We start from the raw sequence: 24,938 nt of genomic DNA on the forward strand, positions 1-24,938 counted from the left end.
CGAGAGATGCTAGGATATAGGCCCATTTTCACACCTCTACACATTAGAGTAATGGGTGAAGTGCGTCAAAGGGGTAAATTTGTACTACACACCCCATACAGCACCAACTCTCAGTTCTCACACAACCAAGGTTAGGCCCACCTTTCACATGCCCACATGAGAGAGTGAGAGAGAGCACAATCATGCATAAGGAATGCTAGCAAAAGTCAAGGGTTGTAGCTCACTTGTATTCCACTATACACTTGCAAAGTATATATCCATGGACTCCCCAACCACGAGATGAGCAAGGGGTTCTTATAGACCTAGGTTACAAATTCAAATTTCAACCACACGATACACACCATGCCTTCGATGGAGGCCACCTGACCACCGCACGTTCTAAGTTGGTTACACATAATCGCATATGATACCCACAATCCTGTGGGAGCTAAGCATGAGCATAATAGCCCACCACTCATGGTGGTTGTTATAACCACCTCCCCGATGACTCTTTGATGGGAGGGGTTACACCTAGACAGTTCACTATCTAGGGTCGTGACTAGTAATGTACTAGCATGCTTTAGCTACAAAGGTTCCTTGGGTCGACTCGCCCACTCACGCATGCACTGCCATTCTCACATGGCTCATGGCTGTCACATAAGCCCATGTTGGGTCAGTTACATATTTTGAACCCTTAGTAACTGTTACAGCCCACACTTGCCTAGCTAGGGGTATGGCTCACCTCTTGTACATGGTTCGCCCATATCCCTTTAGGTCGATCTATTCCGTCATGCCATAACCATCATCCCACATCTTCCCGCACAAGGTCTTGCACCTAGGGTCTTTAATTGTCAACTCACATGTGTGTACACCATGCACCTAATACCGCACACCTTGACCTGTTGCACAATCAAAGAAGAGAGGTACTCACCACTCTCTACATAAAGAACTGAAACTTCATGAGATAGTGAATCCTGCCACAATAGCATATATGCTAGATGATGCATTACGGGGGTTCCTCGATCCATGCACATGACCCACCCACGCACCATATACATCACTCGGTTTGCACACATAAGGCTTAAGGGGAAACAGTGTCTGCTAAGCCCCCCACACCTAATCTTCGATGACCTCATCGGAAGTAAACCATGACCTCAACTAACATCCATGGTTTTCCAGACCAAGACTACTGTTTAGCTTATTTCACACTTTGGTCAATTTCACTGCTGCTACGATGTCCTTTGCTCATCCACACATGGTTAGGTCCTTCGCCCTTCCATACATGATTTGATCCTTGCGCTGCTACTATGTGTCTGGGTGCGTGCCTAGGTCTATTGCTGCTACTACGCTCACTTGTAGCCTCAAGAGGATAGTCTTCTACCAACCTAACCAGCGGTCGACCAGTTCCTATGATACTTGTATAAGTTGCCAAATCTCCTCTTCTTTTTCTTGTAAGGACTAGGTTGATGGTTTGCCCTATCACACCTCCCACTAGCCATATTGAGTCAATGGACCCTTCCCACTGACCCACATTAACCACATATGGTTTCCTCATGACGATCCTACCTAATTTAGCACTTTGACTCCTCAGAGTCAGTAGTCTCTACTCCCTGACTAGACTCCTCCCAAGCCTATGCCCCAATCTCTACCAATTGTGCCACATTCAACAAGCGTATTGAGCAGTCCTGTACTGAAGCTTCCTCATCCACTCCCACTAGCAAGACAATATGGAGGGCATGTTTTTTGGAGCCCATTGTTGCTTTATGGTCACCTCCATATATTAAACAGCCTGAGAAGGACTTCTAAGGTGGCTCTCTCTTTAGTTGTTCCCTTCTCAGATCTGGTGCCGGTGCGATACACCCACCATCATCTCACCATCACCACCCTCGATGGTCCATCCACATGGTTTGGCTCAACAACCCCATGAAGATCAAAATGTGTTGGCTGCAGCTACTGCCGTAGCATTCCTCTTGAGCTTGTCCTGGGGCAAATCTTGCAGCCCAGACACGAAGTGAATAATCGGTCCCTTTCTATCATGGTTAGTATATCCAACGTCAGAGATGCAAACTTCTTCATATAGTCTCCCATCGAGCTTGTCTAGCAATACTTTCTTAAAAAGCTTCTCAAACCACCCTGGCTACATTGTGTAGTGAATAGATCCCTTAGTTCTTGTTTCAAGGCCTCCCATGTGCTCACCTTGAGCCTTGAGGTGTCATTGGCAGGCATCTTCCACCAAAGATTCGCATCTCCAGCTAGATACATAGAGAAAATTTTAATATGACCCTCCTGGTAGGTATAAGCATTCTCAAAGTACTCCTCCACATCTCATAAGAAGTTCTCAAACATTTTGGAGTCTCTTTGGCCCTTGAACTCCTGTGGCTTTCAAACCCTCCCAATTCGAGTTTCTAGCATGTTATTAGTGTTACACAAGGCCCTCTTTACAAGAGTAATGTTCTCCTACAGGTTCATATGGTTAGCCTCAAAGGACTCCATGAAGGTCTTTAGGTCATCCATTTTCCCTCCCATATGAGCATCACAGATGCCAGAACGGTTGTTCACTTTAATCGCTAAAGCTTGGATCTATGCCTCTAAGACAATAAATTTCCACCCCAACCAACTGTCCTAGACCACAAGGGTGGGTAAATACTTCTCGAGTTGATTCACATAATTTTGCACATCAGCTATACGACCAGCTATGGTCACAGTCGCTAACCAACCGTTTGGCTCTGATACCAACTGTCAAAGGGGTGAATTCTCACTACACACCTCGTGCAGTGCCAATCTTCAGCTCTCGCATAACCAAGGCTAGGCCAACCTTCCACAGGCCCCCACCAGAGAAAGAAATAGAGCACAACCATGCATACATATAAGCAATAGTCAAGGGCTGTAGTCCATTGGTATTCTACATACACTTGCAATGTGTGTAGCCACAGACTCCCCTAACCAGAAGCTGAGCAGGGGCTTCTTATAACTCTAGGCTACAAATTTGAATTTCAATAGTTGTGCACACGTAGGTCATACCGCCACCATGACCTGTATGGAGGCCATCTGGTCACCATACACTCTAAGTTAGTTACATACAACCGCTCATGATCCCTACAACCTCGTACTTTCTAGGAACGTGCATAACAGTCCGCCACTAATGGTGTTTGGTACAACCACCTCCTCACTCCCTCAATTCTCTCACCATGGCTTCCTGATGGGAGGGTTGGTTACACCTAGTTAGCCCACTATTTAGGGTCATGTCTAACCGTGCACCATCATAGTTCAATTATAACGTGTCATTGAGTTCACTCACCCACTCATACATGCACTACCACTATCATATGGCTCATGAGCATTACATATGCCCATGTCAAGGCAGGTATATATTTGAACCCACAGTAGAAATCACAATCCCCACCTAGCGAGGTGTATGGCTCACCTCTTACACATAGTTTGTGCCCATGTCCCATCAAATTGAGCCATCTAGTCACGCCATAGATGTCATCCCACATCATCTTGTCTAAGGTCTTACACCAAGGGTCTTTAATTGTCAGCCAACCTATGAGCACACCATTTACCCGATGCCTCATAGCTTAGCCTATTTCACCATCAAGGAAGAGTGGTACTCACCCATCTCATATATAATTGTCACATAAACAGCTGTATCTTTATGAGTGTAGCTAATCACACCAAAAGTAATATCTATGTTGGATGATTCTTTTGGGAAACCCCCAGAGCACACTGTTGACCCACCCACGTATCACATGCACCACTCGGCTTGCATAAATGAGGCTTAGGGTAAAAGGGGTCTAATAGTGTGCTTACAAGTTATTCTCACATGACTATTTCTGAATGCTCATATATTTCTATGTATTTCTATGCACAATTATTATTGCTAAGCAAATTTTAGATGTTACTCTCTTTCCAGACGTCTAATCTAAATGAATAACTGCTATTACTCTAGCCAAATATTATAAGTTAACCATTAAGCATATGATATTAATCAAATGGCATGGAGTATTTTATTTTCATATTTTATATTACAATCATCTTGATATAAACTTTAGAGTGTGTGCACTTCTCATGGCGTCAAGCATCATATAAAAATAAACAAATGATATTTTAGATGAAAATTTGACCAAAATGTCACTACATCATGCAGTGATATTTTGATCATATTATTCTATCAAAACATTGTTTTTCTTCATGCAAGATATGGACGATGGGAACTTTCCCATAATTCATGTCAAGATGATAATAAGGTAATCCTATACATATTATTATAACTAAAGCTGCCCATTCAGATCTAATGGTTGGGAATACTAATCACATATGCTTTATATATGGGTGAAACCACATATAAAGGTCTATATATTTTCAATAGACCATCAATATCACATCGTCACGTTATTTTTATTGATGATTTGGATATTTTATTTTGGAGACATATATAGTGAGTTAGTTGACTCATGCACTTGCCCAAGTTTTCAAGAGATTTAGGACATAGAGATGCCATATATATTATATTTCTAACCCTCTAGATCATCTCTACCAAAAAATAAAAAAAAAGTTCAAAAGACATCCTTTTATCTGTTTCTCTCTAAACTTCCTTCTTTCTTTTCATATGTTTCACCCCAAATCTCTTTTTTTTTAATATTAAAAATATATCTTTTGAAAAATCTCATTTTCTTAATATTAAAACAAAGCAGAGAGAGATTTGGGGATAAGCATGGAAAGAGAGAGAGATAGATAGAGAAAAGGGGTTTAGAAATAGAAAAATGATGCCATTTGGACTTTTTTTTTAGCTAGGGTACAGTTGGTCTTGGGGGTTAAAAGATATAATTCATAAGATCTCTATGCTGCAAAATATGCTTTGAAATCTTGGGTCTGTTGAGAAATGACACTTAAAAAGAGGGTGTACAGAGATATTTTCTCATGATATAATGTAACTGTTTTATAATTTATAATAAAACACACCTTAGAAAATCATGATGAGCACTATTTGATCTTAATTTTTAATCACATACTTAATTCACGATGATCAACAATCTAAAAAAACTTAAATTTGAAAACATGACAATAAAATTGTCTTTTTTTTAAAGTTAATGCACATAGGCCATCTATTTGACAGGGAAAAATTGTTTCATGCACACTGAACCGCATTTCTACATATTGCCCAGAGGTATAAAGCATCCATCTTAAAGATGGATGTAAATACGTGGTCCATCTAAAAACAATTTTAACTAACGGTCCAAATGTTTTCTTAATATAACTATTATTTCTAGTTATCAAAATTTATTTATTTTTTCATATTTATGTTCTCCATGTTAAATATTATATATTCTCTAAAAATTAGGATCAAATTATATTTAAAAGTAAATTTATCGCCAAGCCCGCATTTCTACATATGCGGGCTTGGCCACAAATAAACCGTGTCCTTTGACCGAAGGGTTATATCTAGACCTTAGATGGATTCTTTTTTTTTAAATTCCAAATTTTTAGGTAGCCTCATAGGCAATGGATGAAAAATTCTTCTAAAAAATAAAATAATTTTTAGTTCTTAGAGGCCTAGATCTCAAGGTCCACGAAATGGATGGTCTGGATTCATTGTTGGTGTACGACTCATTTTCACCTTTTGGAGGGACAAGTTTCAATTTTTTTTTTCTTTTTTGGTTTTCATTGCTGGGATAAAAAAATAAAAGCGTAAAATTTGGGATCATACAAATGCCTTGATGATGATGATTTTCTAAAGGATTGATTTCATTATTAGTTGGATTCATGGTTGGTGAGCTACTCATTTTCACCTTTTGTAGGGGTAAGTTCTCATTTTTTTTCTTTTCTTCTTTTTTTTTTTGAAATTCATTGCTGGGATAAAAAAAATACAAGTGCAAAATTCGGGATCATAGAAATGCCTCTAGGATGATTTTCCAAAAGAATGATTTCATTACTATAATACAATAGTGACACGAACACACATGTGTATCATACTAATGGTGAACATAAACTTTCATACTCTAAATTTTTTATAACAACTGCCCTTATTATAATTACAACAATGACTTGCTAGAAAAATTTGTGAAGGAATATTTGTAATAAAAAAGTTAAAGAAATTTTTTTAAATTTGAAAATGAGATTTGGAAAGGAATATAAAAAAAGATCAAAATGCCCTTTCTAAAATAAATGACATATTTGTGGTCAGCAGTCGTTTTCGAATACATATACATACACACATTTATTATTCTTGAATGTAATATGCTAGAGGTGAATTTAGAATTTAGTATTTCAAGAATTTCTAACAAAAAATGCCCTTACATGTTCAAAAATGATTTTTAATCAAACATTTATTTTGGAAAGCATATTTGGACATTTTAGAATATTTCAAAACTCAATTTTCAAATTAAAAAAGACTTCTTTGACTTTTTGAATGATGATTGAACTTTAAAAACAATTAAAAATTATGAATATGTTATTTTTAAAATTTTCAAGTCATTACTCTTGTAACTTTTATATTTCAAAGAGTGTACTCCATAGCTACAAATTGAGTAATGACATTTTTGTCATTAAAAAGGGTATTGTTTATCTTTTCACTAAAAAGTTATAAAGTGTTCTTTAAATTTTGACAAAAAGACAAAGGTAGTTCTATTAATAAAATATCTAGATTTTTACTCCATAGTTACTCATCTTTTAAAGAAAATATTGACATTATCCTTTTCAGTTAGGAAAATATCTTTATTCACTTTATACCCATGAAATAAATATAGGGATTGCTAATGTAGTTTTGATGGATCATACCCCTTTCTAAATGTAACCTATAAGATTTAATAGGATGTAACCCATAGAGATACCCAAGTATATAGTTCTTCAACAGTTAATACCCAATGAAATCCTATAAGTTTTAATGAGCAAGGAAAATAAAAAATAAATAAAGGCGCAGTTTGTATACAGCCATGACTCTAAACAATCAAAGTAAAGCGCACCTTCAAATACTGTCGATAAATGTGGTTTCAATATTGAAAATCTTAGTGATATCCTTAAAACATATTTTCATCTTTAATTTTAAAATTTAAAGCTTAAAAAATAGTGTAGATCGAGTAGATCTATAAAAACTTAAAAATGGATGGTCCAAAAATGTGTTACAAGATGCCCTATTTCTAATACTTGAAATCCATTTTTTTATCATGTCCATGCATTTTGATGTAAAGATGATCAATTTGATGTATTTGGCATCAAAACATCCTTTGTTAGTGAAATTTTTGAGGTGGGCTTTAGTTTGATTGTTTAGACCTCAGCTCTATATAATTTTTTTCTTAAAAATAAGATTTTTTTTACTAAAAATAAATAAAAGACATATTTGTCATCTCGAGAGGGGTATTTTTTAAACCTTCATTAAAAGTACGTAGGTATATTAATAAGTACTTATGTTTTTTTGGTGAAAAGATAAACAACATTTTTTTCAATGACAAAAATGTCATTACCCAAGTTTATAATTATAATAAGTAATTGGAAAAATAAATCTGACAATTCACCCCAGTTTCTAAATTTAACTTGTAAGATTTCCTAGGATAATCATTAAAAAGGTTTTATATATATATATATATATATATATATATATATATATATATATATATATATATATATATATATATATATATATATATATATATATATATATATATATATATATAGATAACGCACCAATCACTTTAGTGATCGAATTAGCTAAGTCGGCGACGAGGGTTTGATATGAAAACAATAATGCAATGTAAGCAATATAATAATAACAAATAAGTCATGAAGCTTTCTTACCTCATAGAGAGATCTTCCATTGCCAAAGATAAAATCTATGGAACCTTGGATGAAGCAATCTTTGAAATAATGCCTACCGCGGTCGTCGTGAAGGGTGTCTTGACCACTGAAGAAACCACAACCCCAAAAAGCAGCTTGGTCACCGGCTATTCTGAAAGCCACAGCTTGCCCACCAACATCCCCAGGGTTTGCGATAGGAGCCACATTCTAGTTTATGACGAAAAAGAAAAAAATATTGATTTTTATTACACAATAAGCAAACAAGATGTAGTATAAATTATGTGATATTTTTGTTTCTGGGTAAGTCAGTAGGGGACAAAGCCCCTTACCAATTTTTCATTAATGAAAAATTAAAGACGTAACAGTTCATTATTTTATAGCCTTATAATAAGGCAGTTGTGCTAGATCAATAAGAAAAAACAGAAAAATAAACTTTAGTGGTCGATAATGCTAAATAGTAGCTCAAGAACTAAAGATATTGGGTTTGTTTTTTTTATAAGCTTACAATATAATCAACCCATCAGAAGTTCAAAACGATGAAATCATGTACATAGCATGAAACAACTTGAGTAGTGAGTCAAAAGGCATATATATCGGATAATCCGATATGTATGTACGCTAGTATAATCCGATATGTATATATGACAATTCGATAATCCATGTGATCTAGATTTCATTACTCTACTAGTAGACTTGGAGCTGTATTCTCTTAAATATTTGTATAACTTAAACCGACTTAATTAGTGTTACAAACCAACTTAATTAGTTTTCATTCACCCAAAAAATAAAAGACTTAAATAGTTTTGGGGAGTTTGAGTATAGGCAGCGAAGATTTGTGCATTTAGTTTGTTTTATTAGGCTAAATCAGAGTTACTAATCTCTTTATCGGTTGAGGTTTGGATCTTTTTAAAGTGCTTAAATTCCCAAATTTCGCACCAAAACTCATTGTCAGTGATTAAAATGTCTGTTTTTTTTACTATAATTAAACAAAGGAGCCCATGTTTTAGTTGGATTGTGCTTAACCACTATAATTCTATTTCAAAAGCTTTTAATATGTATTAGTACTTCCACCACTCCCAGGTGCTCACTGTTTAATAAGTAATCAACAATGAGATTGAGTTATATCAGTACTCAATTTTCAAATTAGGTGAGCCATATGGATTTTGAATATCAAAAGCAACTTTGCAATGATGAATTTTTTATCGCAGTTATTTGAAGAACAATTATTTATCACTAATTAATCATTTTCCTTGGAACTTATTTGTTTGTAATGAAAATCAAGTCCCAACATAGTGAAAATTAGTTTGGCCCAGTATTCCTTAGAAGTTTTTACAGAATGAAACTCTTATAAATATTTAATAATTATTTCACTCGGTTCAATCATATCTTCGATCTATACTCCTTCGTACTAGATTACATCACAGAGCTACTCTATAACGGCGTATTAAATACCTCAAAGAGCCTCGTCATTCAATTAATATACAATCAAATTTCTATTTTTTTTTAACTTGTACGCAAAAGACCTTGTTCGGTGGTGACGACTCCGTACAACACCTGTGAAGAGGTGGGAGTTTCAAATAGAAGGATTAAAAAGGACAAGGGGAAAGCCTAAAAAGATGTGGTTGGAAGCTGTTCGAAATAATATGAGGACTTATGACTTCATTGAGGATATAACCCTTAATAGAAAAATATGGTAGGTTAGGATTCGTGTAGCTAACCTAATTAATTGGATAAAGGCTATGATGATGATGACTCGAAAGATCTTGTTCACTAGTTTGTACACATAAAAGATCGACTTGCTTATCTGATATTCACCATTCAAGAAAACCCTTATGACCAAAGTTGGCACCTTATGGTTTTTTCTCGATCGGTTACTTCCTCCGCTTGTTAGTACAACGTTTTAGAAGGTGAGCTCTAACCATGGTTAAGACAAGAATATGCATTTGTGTAGTGAAAGAAGTCATTCAAAGCTTCAAAATATCAAAGAACATTGTACCAAAGGATGAACATCAAAATCAATAATAAATTTGAATTATAGACGAATTTGTTCACTTTGGCTTGTATTATCTTAAACACCTTATTTGTGGTTGCTATTAAGCTAACTAACACACTATTTGACATGGATTGTTTCTCTATTCAAGGCAAGATAAGTTTTTGAGTTTTATTTTCTTTTTCCTTTGTTTTTTCTTTTCGTGTTTGCATGAACTATGCTATGATTATGAAATGGGTGGAGATTTTTTACCAGTTACTATGTATCCTCAATGTTTTACTTCAATTGAGATTGTGTCAGGCATATTAACAGTATAATCATATAATTAAATCCTTAAAGGAACCTAAAGTCGACACGTTCAAGGTATTAAACTAGAAAAGGGAAATTTATCTAAATAACCATGAGAGATGAACTATTGCATTCTAACCAGATCTCTTATTCGATCTCAAGATATTCATAAAAGCTGGAGTATGCTGTAATGGGAGAACTAGGAATGGAGAGCTATCCCTCTTTTCTGCCCGATTATTTGGTCTTAAGAATGCGAGTTTTAAGAATGAGTTATTGCCTTCTTTGACCCCTAGTGCTCAACTAAATAGCGGATATCTAATGCGTTCCATTTATCAAACATGGTATATGGTTGGCCACACACACACATGTTCATAAGTTAGAATAGTTGAAAATTCGTAAAATGTTGAATAGTTCACACATGTTGGTATTTTGATAAATTTCCCACTAGAAAATAGGATTCCTTCTTTGTACTAAATTTATAAATCAATATCTCGTCCGATAGGAGAAGTCTGATGATGTGAATTTCAAGGGATGGTAGTGGAAATCATATCTTTAATGATAATGCTTAGGATTGTATACATGCTTACACAACAATGTCTAGGTTTTGCTACCTCTATTGCTAAGCTGATGGTAATAGATGCTTTAATTGATGCACTAATAGATCCTAAAACTGATCCCTTGACATCTCAAGCTCAGGCTCAACACAACCTTGGCCTTGTTCATCTTCAAATGATTTTTTTTTTTGGTATTTTTTTTTTATTTTTACGTAGATCAGTATAGAGGAGTCCTCTACCTATGGTAGGAATCGAACTCAATAAATTATAATGTGGCAGCCACTATCCATAGCACCTATGTCTTGAATTTATCCTTTTATGATGAAGAAGCTTGTATCCAATAGATAGAGGATGACTAGTCAAATAAGGGATCACTCATGGTATTGAGAAATATTTGTAAAGGAAATATTCCTTGATGGTTGCTTATTTAACTATTAGTCCAGACCAGAGAGCGAAGGAGTTATGGGAAGCCCTAGATAGTTAGTACAGTCAAAGGACACCAAGAGGAAGTCGTTCTTGATAAATCAATACAAGGATTTCATGTTAGGGATAATAACCCAATTCATGTAAAAGTGCCTGAATTGCATTGCAAATGGAATTATCTTGTAGGGCATGAAACTGGAAGAGGCCTTTCAAGTGGCAATAAACATCATGATACAACTCCCATATTGAAAGAACTCAAAAAATATCCTAAAGCAAAAGGACATAACATTGGAATAGCTCATGACTGACCCTTGGATCAATGAGGAAACTCAACTCTGAGGCACAAAGGAGGAGAGGTTGAAGCTAGTAGTGAGGGGTCATTTTCTTAAAGGACGCAGGAAAAAAATAGAAGTTCAAGGTAGAACGAATTAGGATCAGTTAGAGGAAGATTGAGAAGATTAACAAGGATGCCCTAGGCAGGCAACTAGAAAAATGGTTTTTGCACTTATATGGTAGATGATACATTTTATGAACAAGTGCATGCTTTGCCAGAAGCAACTTACACATGCAAATATATTGGAAGAGAGATATGTCGCTGCTGTCCCTAGAGCTGTTTGGGATAAGTAAGTAGAATATAGGGCTACCAAAAATGTTTTGAATGATAGGAGAATGTTTAAGATCGACGAGACAGTCTGGCCGGACCTATATTACATGGAGAATCCTCACTCATGGAAGTAGTAGGGAAGCAGCCCGCTAAACTTAAGTACACCTCTGATATGGTTGTCACTCTCTCAGAAGTCTATCATGCCCCCAAGGTAAGAAAAAAAAACTCATTTTAAGCTACCTCATCAATAAACATGTTAAGCATGTTTTCGAGTCCAACATGTTAGCTTGTTAAATAAGGGTGTGTTAGTTGGTAGGGAATGTGCATATAAGGGGATGTGCAAATTCTTAATAAATAAAAGTCATACCTCCTCTTAGACTTACTTAAATGACTAGATTAGTTTTGTCAATTTTCATGCATTAAGAAAATAGGTGCCTCAGATTTACTTCCTAAACGAGAAACCATTTTCCTCATTAATGATGTGTAAACACATGGTTGCAATAAGTACTTTATTAGTTCCATGGATTATTTTTCAATATACACTTATGTTTCTTTAATGAGAACAAATGATGGAGCTTTTGGGAAATTTTATGTGTATAAATTTGAAGTTGACAATCAGTTGAATTTAAAAATTAAAACATCAACATGACTAGGTGGTGAATATTATTACCCTTGACAATTTCACAACGTTCTATGAAGAGATTGATAGTATCACTCAATGTGATGCTCATAGGTTCCAATCTTCCTCCAAATATTTGGGTAGAGGCTTTATTGCCAGCAGGAACTGTCTGAGAAAGAGTGCCATATTCAAATTCTAATGAGAATGTTACCTAGTGTTTCTCAAGGTTTAGGGATACCTTGGTAGAATTCTTGACCTGCAAAAGCACAAGCTTGAACCTAAGACTTCAAAATGTATTTAGGTAGAGTATCATATAAAATGCAAGGCATATAGATCTATGGACGTAGTACCGAATGTAATTATAGTATCTACGAATGCTAAAATTTAGGAAATTAGTTTCCATGTAAGCTTGTGAAGTTCTTGTATGGATTCTTACATATGCATCTAGAGTTTTGATTTTGCATCTTGAGATGTGAAGACAATATTCATGAATAGATTGACATGGGGCAACAAAAAGGATTTGTCACAAGAGCATGAACACAAATTGTGTAAGCTTGTGAAGTTCTTGTATGGACTAAAAGAAGCACCAAAATTGTAGTGAGAAGTTTTACAAAGCTACATTGTCTCGTGATGTTCTTATATGGACCAAAAGAAGAACTAAAACCATAACATGAGAACTTTGACAATGTTACTTCGTCTCATGGATCCTCTATTTTTGAATTTGATAACTATAATTTATGCCAAATTTTTTAATGTTGTTATTGTGATTATATGTAGATGATATGGTTGTAATTGGCGGTAACTTTGTATACATAAGATAAACTAATAATGTACTACCTTCTGAATTTAATATGAAAGACATATGGATACTTTATGCACTTTAAAATCAAGAAAGAGAGAAAATTAGATGCATATATCTTAATCCAATCTCACTACATCAAGAGAATCATCATAAAAACTGACCTCTTTGAATGTGATCTAGGTCCAACCACATATCATCCTCGTAGTTAATTAAAAAAGAGCATAGGTAGTTCTTTGTCTTGGCTAGAGTATTGAAAATATCTCTAACTAAGTAGTTGAGATATTGGTAAATAGTTGAGTACAATACATAGCATAGGTAACTAAGTAGATTTACTACTAATATTGGTCAAGAGTATTGAAATATCTCAAAGGAATTGCTTGCTATAGGTACGCTACGTTGGCGAGCCCGTTTTCCTAAAGGTGTACAAAAAGGTTAACTAGAATTTGGACCTAGTTGAAGCCAAGTCTATCAATGGATCTTTGGCAGGAGTGTTGTTGCGTGGGACTCCAAGAAATAGACCCGCACGCGATATTGGCTACGAGAATTAGAGTTAAATTCTTTGGAAGCTCCTAGCAAAGAACTTAGACAGTGGACACACTACGCATTCTAAAATTAATACTTGTAGTAGATCTTAATTTACTAGTAAAGCTACTATGCACCAAGCAATTAGTAAGGTACTTAATGGAAAGTTGATGTACATATGCTTAAGGTGCAGTCAGCCATTTGCTTAAAGATTGAGTAAATATTATTAAGGAAAAAGTTTATATAAGGTTGCAGTCTTAAAATGTAGAATTACGGATGCACCTCAAAAATCCATCGGAGAAGGTTGTTTTAATATTGAAAAACCCTCTAGTTGATCATTTCAACATAGAGATGTATGAATATGACAAAAATAAAAATATTTTGAGTCCTGAAAATAGTATATTTTGCAATACATTATCTAGACCGTCCATTTTCAAGATTTTCATATGTTTATAGATCTACTTGATTTTAACCTTTTTTGGAGTTTAAAATTTTATAAATTGATAGGAAAATAGATTTTCAGATAATCCTAATAATTTCTTACACCAAAATTACATGTTATGATAAACATTGGAGGTGCAGTTGCAACCTTATGGAAACCACACCGATATTATAAACTATATTAAGTCTAACTAGAAGTAGGTGTTTATCCTCGGCTTCTGCCCCCCATTGTCTTGGGCTGCAGGAATCATAAAAGAGAGAGTTACCTCTTTTTATGAAGAAAGAAGGAAGCGAGATCAACAATTATATCAATAAAAGGACTTAGAGAGTAAAGAGAAAGCTCTCACCAAATATATGTCAGTGTAATTCCACCCTTTGCCCAACACCTAGGCGATGAATCTTCAGTTTTTTAAATTTTATAGAGTACCTTAACAATTTCAAAAGGCACTCATGTAGATAATAAGATAAAGGAAGAAGATAGTAGAAACGAATAAAAACAATAAAATAAGGAAAAGAGATAAAAAAATAAAATGAAAATAAATGTAGGGTATAGACAGATGAATAAATTTTAGAATGTTTATTGTAGATATTGTGGTAGGAATATCCTTAATATCAGAGCAACTAAAGAATGTCTGGATTGATATATTGGGAAAGGAATAAGGTAGATTTGTGGATATGAGGACTAAAGGTAAATCCATGTTTTGAGGGAGCATTGGGATGTTCTAAGGCAGATTGAGATTTCTTGGGGTTAGGCTTAAAGTTCCTAAGGTTAAATATGCGGTTCTTTTAGGTTAGATCAAAATTCCTAAGATTCAAGGTTATCTAGGAGTTGGGGTTGGGCCTAGACTAGGTTGTTTTGGTGTTTCGAATCCTAAGGCTAGGGTCTTTCTCAAAGAAGGTATGGGGATACTCTCAGTCCTGGGTTTTAGGGCTAGAAGGCAAGGTTTCCTGGATTTAGGGTTAATATCTTTAATTCTAGTTTGTACTCTAGGGTTGAGGGATGTTATATGTGGGTATTAAGATTTCTATGCTAGGTTTATGACTGAAGGGGGTATTTATAATCTGAAGGCTCAGACCTTGGCACTCACAAATGTACATTTAAAATTGAGATATTATAGATAAGATGGCCAAAAATCATGTCCTCGAACCATTCCCGTGTTGGGGCCATATGTAGCTAAAATTGCTATGTTACATGCAGCCTGGACTTAGTCTAGACTAGGCTACATGAGGCTTAGAGTCAACGGCATGGGGCCAATTACTGGCTGCATCAGGCATCCTTGAGGCCTCATGTGCAGGCCCTAAGTCTCAGTTCTCAACTAGTGTAAAGGGTATTTTGTCCTTTATAGAGTTCAAAATCTTATGGATGACCCTGCACAATTTTCAAAAACTTTTGGTGACAGCATACTACATTGGTTTAGCCATAACTTTCCAAGATCTAATTGAGGTGAGACTTTGGTTGTTGGAAAGCCCTTTCAATTGTCCACAATATGGGATAAGTATGATATGAAGACCGTTTAGTTTTCCTGTAGTGAATTCTGTGGAAATCCTAAGGTACCAATGTGTTCGATCAGATGTTTAACTATTGTGATGTCTATTGGAAGATTCTCATGGGTGATTGGGAATTCTGCCTATGATCGTGAGATAATTTAACCAAGTCAAGAATACTCGACCAAATCTCAGGTGTCTACGGTTGGTATATGCATTAACTGAGGGCCTTTCAAAGTATGAAATTTGGAATACAAGAGGAATGAAATTGATTCCAACTTAGGATCCGGAACAAGGTGATGAAACCCCACCTGGTAAGTAAGGAGATCTCGAGTCTTTGATTTAAGGGGTACTAACAAGTTAATTGTGTGACAATTGGGAGAATCATTTCTATTAAATTGCTTGTTGTGTGGTGTAGAGATGTGCAACTTGGGGGATTAATGTGCAGCTTGGGGGATTAAGTAAGCTCTTAATGAATCAATCCACCTTAATGAGGTAAACCTGGGTTAGGATATTGAGCTGTAGAAACATTCCCTATGGATTCATTCATATTTGTATGGAAGTTTATACATTTCCTATGAGAATGAGCCTTCTCTAAAGCACACCTAAAAATGGTGTGCAATGCACAAGGAGGAGACAAATTCAAGGGCTTGTAATGGGGCGCAGAGCTACAAGGTGTTATGTAGGGGGTTCTCTTAGTAAATGATTAATTCATTATTTCTATATTGCCTATATTGGCATTTAGCATAGCACTACAAGATACAAGTTTTTATGATATTTTTGTTGATGCGTTTGCTCTCATGATTACCGACTCATAGTTAAGTTGCTTTCAAGTAACGTACGGACTATTAGATTTAAACTAGCTCAAATAGTGTTTCAAGCCAACTTAATCAATTTTAGAGAATTTAAGTATGAACTATGAGGATCTATGGATTTTGTGTGCCTAATTTCTATACAAGCTTCACTGAGCGTATGAGTTTGGGCCTTTCTTAGCGTTCTTAAATTCAAACTGTCAATACTAACCCTAATGGTTTTTTATCAAAATTAATCAAGGAACCCACATTTCGGTCAATATTCTCAACCACTTCCATCCACTATTACTTTAATTTCACAATATTTTGACATGTGCCAGTAGTCCAACCCACTCCCAACTGCTTTAGTTTTCAATAGTAGATGAATTTGGGATTTACAAATGCCCCATTTTCAGATGGGAAATCAAGAGAGGTTATGAAGATCAAAGAGGGGAAAATCTTCATTGTGAGTTTTAACATTGGCTATCAGAAAAACAGTGATTTCTCACTATTTACTCAATTGTTTTCACTAAAAATTATTTATGTTTCTAAATTGAGTCTAGGCCTATTACAGTCCAAAGGGAATTCCAATTTGGCCTTGATATTCTCTAGACTATTTCTTGGAGAGTGCAACTCTAGGAAATATTTAACAAGTGTTTACTTAGCTCATTTTTTTCCTTGAGGTATTCTCATTTGGACTCGATTGCATTACTATGTCGAGAGAGTTTGATACCTTGAAGACAATGGGATTGTTTCGTACTTCGGGGCCCCCATTGAGACATCGTCATTTGAATAGTCTTGTACTCGAAAACTTTGTTATCACTATTTGCGCAGAGCAAAGTTTTGCTACTCTGGCATTCACTATTCTAGAAAGCCCTTTTTAAGCAAAGTTGGCATTATGTGAGCAAGGAAAAACATCCAGAATAAATAAATAAAAATAAAGATTTGAGAGATTATACCCTTTCTCAGTGTCTTTTAGGGAATCTACCTTAGATATTTTAGCAAGACCCAACTTATTTACTCAACTCACTATCGTTCTTTCAAATAAGGAGGAACTTATTCCCTTTAAATAAAACTTAAAAATAAAAATAAAAGTAAAAACTCAATAAATCTCAATCTCTCTCTCTCTCTCTCTCTCTCTCTCTCTCTCTCTCTCTCTCTCTCTCTCTCTCTCTCTCTCTCTCTCTCTCTCTCTCTCTCTCTCTCTCTTGAAATCTTTCTCCCTCTCATGTAAATCCCCCTCTCTCAATTTCACATTATCAGCCCCCTAAGAAGCCTCTCTCTACATATACAAAATTCCATAAATATGAGAGATGCTTTTTAGCTCCCCATATCTCTAGTGTAACCAGCCATATCTATCTTCCTATCTTCAAACAAAGTCAACATTTCAATTCTATCTTTATAATATCTACGACTATAAAAGTAGGAAACAACCTTAAAGCAATCTAAAAACCCAAATAACTCTAAATTTAAAAATCTAAAAATATTAAAATTGAATAATAAAATTTTAAAAAAAATAAAAATTAAAAATAAAAGATTAAAACATAAAAATTTAAAACTAAAAATTAAAACACCCATTACATCATTCTCTCAACATTCTCTCAAGGTTGGAAGAATATTGACTCGCGCTTATTGAACTCAAATCTTTAGAAGCATTCTCAAAAGTTGGTGATGCAATCCCAACATTCTTTTAAGTATTTTTTCTTCTTCAAATAAACAATTGACCCAACAAAATTTATAGTGGAATTGTGAAATACCGAACTCTTGAATACTAAACTAAATCTTGATTTTTCTTTCAAGTTCACAGGGTTGGATTTCACATACTGCATCACATATGTCTTCTTTTTTATAATTGATTTTTAAAATTCCTTACGAATTTTGGGCTATTGACATCGTCTTTTGCATTGAGATTTACCTCTTCATGCTCTTGCTCCTCTAGTTATAGTCTACTATGTCGATCTTGCAAATATTGTTGTATTGCTCTGCGAAGTTCTTCCATGTGTCTCTCGAATTGTTGATCCAATCACTCAAATATTTGATCAAATCAATCCAAACGCTCCATATGGTTTATGGATATTTAATCTCAAGTCTCTGATACCAATTGATGGAGGAAAAAAAATAAGAAAAAATAAATTAAAATAATGGTTTGAGAGATTATAGGGTGTCTCAAGGTTTGCACGGGAGTCTACCACGTAGATCTTTATATAAGACCCAAATTCTTCATTCAATTCACCATCCTTCTTTTAAATAAGGGACATCTTTCCCTAAAATATAAATTTAAAATGAAATAAATAGAAATAAAAAATTCTATAAAACTCTATCTATCTCTCTCTATTTCTCTCTCTCTCTTGTAAATCCCCTCTCTCTCAATGTCATGTGACGCCCTAAAAAGTCTATCTCTATATCAACTAAATCCGGTAAATACAGGAGGTTTCTTTTAACTCCTCACATCTCTCTTGTAACCACTCATATCTATCTTCCTATCTTAAAATAAAGTAAAATTTTCAATTCTACCTTTCAAAACCTAAGTAACCCTAAATTAAAAAGCTTAAAATAATAAAATTCTAAAAATAAAAAATTAAAAAACCTACTTCATTCCTATGTGATTTTTTTAACAAATGCATTGCACATATTATTATTCTTAGCTATTTTGTTTGGGTGTTGAATATATTGTTATGAGGTGCTCATAGCATCAAGTAGGGATTTGGGTTATCCAAATTTGTCAACAAGTAATATCAAAGCTCAACGAAGTGTAGTACTTATGGAAAAATGACAACTTGTAAGTTTAAGGTGGAGAAGTTTAATGAGAAAAATCATTTTGAAATTTGAAAATTCAAAATTCAAAAGTTATTAATACATCAAGGGAAACACAAGATATTACTTGGAAAATATAAGAAACCGATAAATATGAACGATTATGATTGGGAGGAACTTGATATGAAGGCACGAGCCACTAATTCGCTTGTGGTTGGTGAATGAAGTGTTGATTAATATTGTTGGGAAAAAGACGGCAAAAGATTTTAGTGGAAAATTGGAAATTTTGAAGCAATCAAAATATCTCATAGACTTAATTTTCTTAAAAAGAAAATTGTAGTCCTTGAGAATGAAAGATGGTGCAAAAGTGTCGATATAATGATCAAGTTCAAAGTATTAGGATGAGAATAGAGGATGAAGATAAGGCAGTTAACTTAGTTTGTACATTGCTGGAATCCTATGATAACCTTGTTATTACATTGAGTTGTACTAAAGATGATTTTCTTGATTTGGACTCCGTGTGTAGTGCTCCCCTTTTCGATGAACTTTAAAAGAAGGCATATTTGGGAAGTTTAATAGAATAATAAACTGAAGCTCTTGTGGCAAGAGGTCGATCGAATGGATGGTTTGATTAATCAAGGAATCATTCAAGAAGCAATTCAAAATCTCGATAAAGATCAAGAGGGCCTAATAACAAAAACATGTGCTCATATTATGGAAAGATTGATCATATAAGGAATAATTATTTTAAAAGAAAGGTGGTGAATTCTTCCATTTGATCATGCTTTATGAGAATATACCATTTGATCATGGTAAAGAACATGAAGAATTAGAAATCAATATGAAGAACCATTGGCCATCATGATGAAGTTGTGCCTTTGGCACATCAGTGCTTTACTAGAGAAATTGTGTACCCAAATAGCACAAAGATTATGTAGATTCAAATACTTTACATGCTATGATAGTCAAAAATGAAAAGCCAACATCATTTCGTGAATCCTTTGAAAGTAATGGTATCGAGAATTGGAATATAGAAGAAGAAATATTGGTCCTTCAAAGAAACAAGACTTGGGATTCGGTAAAGCTACCAACAGTTAAAAAGGTTATTAGTTGAAAAATGAGCATTTAAGATAAAGAAGGGGCCCGATGGCATGTTTAAAAATTGTAGGGAAAGATCGGTGACAAACAGGTTTTCCACAAAAGCAAGGAATTGACTTCAATAAATTTTTACACTGGTATTCAAGTTGGTCTCAATTCGTTTGGTGCTTACGTTAGTTTCTATACATGATTAAGAGCTTAAGGAAATAGATGTGAAGACGACATTTTTGCATGGGGAACTCGAAAAGGAAGTGCATATGCAACAACTGGAAGGTTTCATAGAACAAAGCAATGAAAGACTTGTGTGCAAATTGAAGAAGTCTTTGTATGGGCTCAATCAAGAATCAATACAATTATGTTTAGAACATTTTATATGCTCATGATGAGCCTTGGGTACACTAGAAGTATGTATAACCATTGCATCTATTTAAAATTCTTTGATGATGGTACATACTTGATTTTAGTCTTATATGTGGATGACATGCTTTTGGTTTGTAAGGATAAGGCTAGAATTGATGAGCTCAAGACTTAGTTGAGCAAAAGATTTAAGATGAAATATCTCGAGCCAGTAAGGCAAATCCTTGGGATTCAAATTGAATAGCATAGACAAAATAGAATTTTATCACTATCTCAAACGGGTTTCATCGAAAGGGTGCTTGAAAAATTTGTCATGAAAAATGCAAAGCCAATGAAGACACCCCGATCACCTCACTTTAAATTGTCTTCAAGGCAAAGTCCGAAGACAAAAGAAGAAAGAAAAAGCATGGCTAATGTGCCTTTTACAAATGAGATTGGAAGTTTAATGTTTGTCATGGTATGTACTAGACCAGATATTGTGCGTGTTGGGTGCTTTGGTACTTAAGAGGTACTAGTAGTTATTCAATTACATTCGTTAAGGGCTCAATTTCAATACAATGTTTTGTGGATGCAAAATGTTTTTGTGATCTTAATAGAGTTAACTACCACGTTTGTTTTTTGGTTTGCAAAATGGCTTGTTAAGTTGAATGTCAAGGCTCTAAGACACAATAGCGTTATCAACTATTGAATTTGAATATTTGGTGGCAATAGAGGCATCAAAAGAAGTCATGTGGCTTCAAGGAATGATGGGTGAGATGGGTATTGTGTATAAGCCCATTAAATTCTTTTGTGACAATATGGGTGCTATTCACTTGGCTAAGAACTCAGTTCGCTGCAAGAAGTCAAGGTACATATAAGTTCAATATCACTATATCCGGTAAGTTATTGAAGATAAGAGAATTAGATTGGTCAAGATTAAGATCGAAGACAACATTGAGGATATGCTTACGAAACCCATTCAAATAGAAGAGCCTAACTTCTATAGGTTTAAAGAAAGAAAAGAAGTGAGGGTTTGGTAAGGCACGGGTGTGACTTTGCAGCAAGGTAAAGATTGTTGGGATAGTGATGCAAATCACCCCCATTTGAAATTTCCTCTTTTCTCAATGGGTAATTTTATCACTGAAAAAAAAAGCATTTTATGAAGCCTATAAAGTGTATTTTTTGATAGAGAAAAGATTAGAAAGAAGTAGAGAAATTTGAGAGATTGAAATTGGGGTTTTTGCATAAACCCTAACACCATTGGGACCTCGTATTGGGCTGATTTTTTATCAGCATTTCTTCGCGGCGACGGCCTTGGTGATAGTGACGAAGAGATGAGTCCATTGATGGTGATATTGTGGTAGGAAATATCTATTTGAGCTCTTTCTTGTCATTGTATAAGTTTATCTCTACAAAACCCTAAACTTGTAATTTTCTTCCATTGATAGTAAATACACCTGTGCCCCTTGCCCTGTGAATGTAGCCCATTTTGGGTGAACCATATAAATGTGTGTGTGGTTTTACTTTTACTTGCATTGTGTGTGCTTTTTACTTGTACTTGTGTTGTGGTTTGGTGATATCCCATTTTACTTATTGCATACGTTATTATTTTTAAGCATTTTGTTTAGGTATTGAATTCATTGTTGTGGGGTGCTCACGACATTAAATAAGGATTTGGGTTATTTCGATTTGCCAACAACCTGAAACACCTTATTTCATACGACAATTAGACCAATTCACAAATGGTTTGGCAACAGTTTGACAAGGTTTTCATTCTTCGTCAGTGTGAATACAATTTTCGAAGAGTTGCCTTGAGTTTAGGTTGGATAAGAATTGCATTAAAAATTCATCTTGTACCCAGAATTTTTGACATCTGTCTGTAAAGATTGTATAGGGTATAGTACCTCACCATGGACAGCCTTGTAAGGAATCAAGTTTGAACATAGTTTAATCAATACCCGGTTAATATGAGACCCCCAACTCGCACTATTTTGCGAGCTCCCTCTAACACCGATTTTTGATATAGATCTTGAATCTAAATTTGTAGAGATAAATGATCTATGAATATAAAAAAAAAGGTAAAATAAAATAAAACTTTATATATATATATATATATATATATTTAATATTTTAAAATATTGTCAGTAGGCTTGTGAGTCTGCTAACTCACAAAACACTTTTCCTTTAGCAATACGAGTAACAACAATACATTTGCAAATATAAAGGTCAGTCATAATTTATATTTCATCCAAAATTATGGAGCAAAACAAAAAAGAAAAAGTCATTAAAAATGGAGCCCCTGGGTTGAGTTGTAAAGAATATTATTTCAAATCTAACTCAAAAGGAACGAATTAATGACTTGAGCATATATGTATGTGTTGCTAAAAGGGCTGGTAAAAAATTAACTTTTAGATAATATAAATAAAATTATCATTTTGTAATGTATGAAATCAATAAGCTAACTAATCTTTGTACTTCTTCGGTGCTCAAAGGGAAGATATTTATGAGTTGGGAGGAAAAAATTTAAATCAAAATTTGGGAGCTTTTTTTTTTTTCAAAACTTTGCTTTTAAAAATGAAATACGAGAATATTTCATTTTCATCAAAGCAAAATAAGTTTTTTTCTAAGTTGTTTTTGAAATTACTCCTTTTAAAATGTGTTTGAAAATTTTGGATCTTTTTTTAAATCAAATAGAGTATTATAACTAAGGTTAACACTCAAAAATGAAAAAGAAAAAAAGAAAATACATATGTGGAAAGAGCCGTTGATAAAGTGTTTGATCGATGTGGTGAAAATTGTAGCATTATGTGCTAAGTTCGATTCCATCTACTTAAAATTGCAACCTTACTTGTAAAAATAAGGTTGTACTAATATATATCATCTATTTAAATTGGATAATTTGACACTATCTTAAAAGTTATGCAATTTTTGGACAATGTCTTAAAATATATATCAAATTATACTATCCAACTAAAATGAACGGTATAAAGCAAACATGCGATCGTACATCTATATGTAAGATTGCAATTTTATATAAGCCACACCTTTTATAAAAAAATACATTCGTTTAATAAAATTTAAAGGGATAAATGTTCGGCAAATATGGACAACTGCAGCTCAAAACTCTATCGTGGATATATATTGAAAGCCTAAAACACAAATCTACAAGTCCATTTCATCCCTAATCTTAAATTTTGAGCTCGAGGGGTGATTCATATCTACGTAAGAAAGTGTGCAAGATAGACTATTTTTTGGGCTTCAAGTGCGGGAGCTATCGAGATCATGGAGTGAACGAGAATGGACTCGCAAAATCTCAAGTCCTTAATCCATCTATGAAACATAGACACATATCTCTAGGGGTTTGGTCACGTGCCGACAGTTAGTAGTTGTTGACACATATGTCGACGCTTTGGACACGGGATTGACATTTCTAGAAAAGTGCAAGACACGCTGATAGATTGTCCAATAGTGTGCCCCGATTGTGGACATGTTTCAATTTTGGAAGTTGGTGTTTCTTTATTTAGAACATGCATTCTTTAATGAATAATGTTTTATTTTGGAAAAGAATATTTTAAAATTTAAAAATAGTTTAGAATAAAACAAAATTATTTTTATTACCTTACCTAGAATTTAGATAAGTCACTTTTTTTTTAAACAAAAGTATGCTTTTATTCATTTACTAGTAAACATTCTAGAGTTTTTCTTTCTCCGAGTCCAGATTTCTACCTCTCCAAGCCATGGACTTTTGGATCTTCATCTCACCTCTTCTCCAAAGTTTCCGGTTTCTCTTATCATATTGTAGCATAAGATATTTTCAGTTGATTAAATTGTTTTGGCCGTTGATAAGATCTACCTTAGTTTTTTAATGGGGTACTTTAAATCATTATACTTGCAAGTTTTAAAAGTTTTGGATGCCCAAACTTTTTTTAAAGTTTGTAGTACTTTTGACTACAAAGTGCGGTGCTTGCCATTGTCTTAATTTTTGAACAGTATACTATAGGAAATGCTTTATGCATAAAATTTTCGTTCATGAAGTAATATATTTTGGACTATTAATGAAATGTATATTTTTTATGCTTTACTACTTGTTATGATATGTGAATTGTTATATATGTAATTACATATGTAAACAACAGATAAATTTCAATACATGTATTTATAGATGTTAGTAAAAATTGGTGGAGCGTGGATGAGACCAAACTCGAGATCAGAGAGGAAGGATACCGTAAGGCTGGTGATCGCAGAGCCCGGATTTTCGATCCCTTCACTTTTAGAGAGAAAGAGAGGAGAACTGTGCACATTTTCTTATTGTCTTCTTCTCTCTGGCTTCTTGTTTTGTTAGGGAGAAAAAGGGCTAATGGTTATATTTCTCCAATGGGTCTCTGAGAAAAGGTCGTCCCTGATCTCAAGGATATTCATCCAACGCATCCATATGGACGTTGGGCCATATGAACATTGGAG

General features: G+C 34.4%; 1 protein-coding gene across 1 annotated transcript in view; it reads right to left on the reverse strand.

Moving 5' to 3' along the window:
• LOC18425747 (Pectin lyase-like superfamily protein) overlaps positions 1-24,938 on the reverse strand; it is a 58,617-nt gene that overhangs the window by 20,528 nt on the left and 13,151 nt on the right. Inside the window, exon 3 of the mRNA XM_088861850.1 lies at positions 7,771-7,977. Coding sequence (XP_088717976.1) covers positions 7,771-7,977 — 207 coding nt within the window. The remainder of the gene's footprint in view (positions 1-7,770; positions 7,978-24,938) is intronic.

The sequence above is a fragment of the Amborella trichopoda genome, chromosome 1, assembly GCF_054954075.1.
Source record: "Amborella trichopoda isolate Santa Cruz 75 chromosome 1, AtrichopodaSantaCruz75HAP2 v2.0, whole genome shotgun sequence".
Classification (NCBI taxonomy): domain Eukaryota; kingdom Viridiplantae; phylum Streptophyta; class Magnoliopsida; order Amborellales; family Amborellaceae; genus Amborella; species Amborella trichopoda.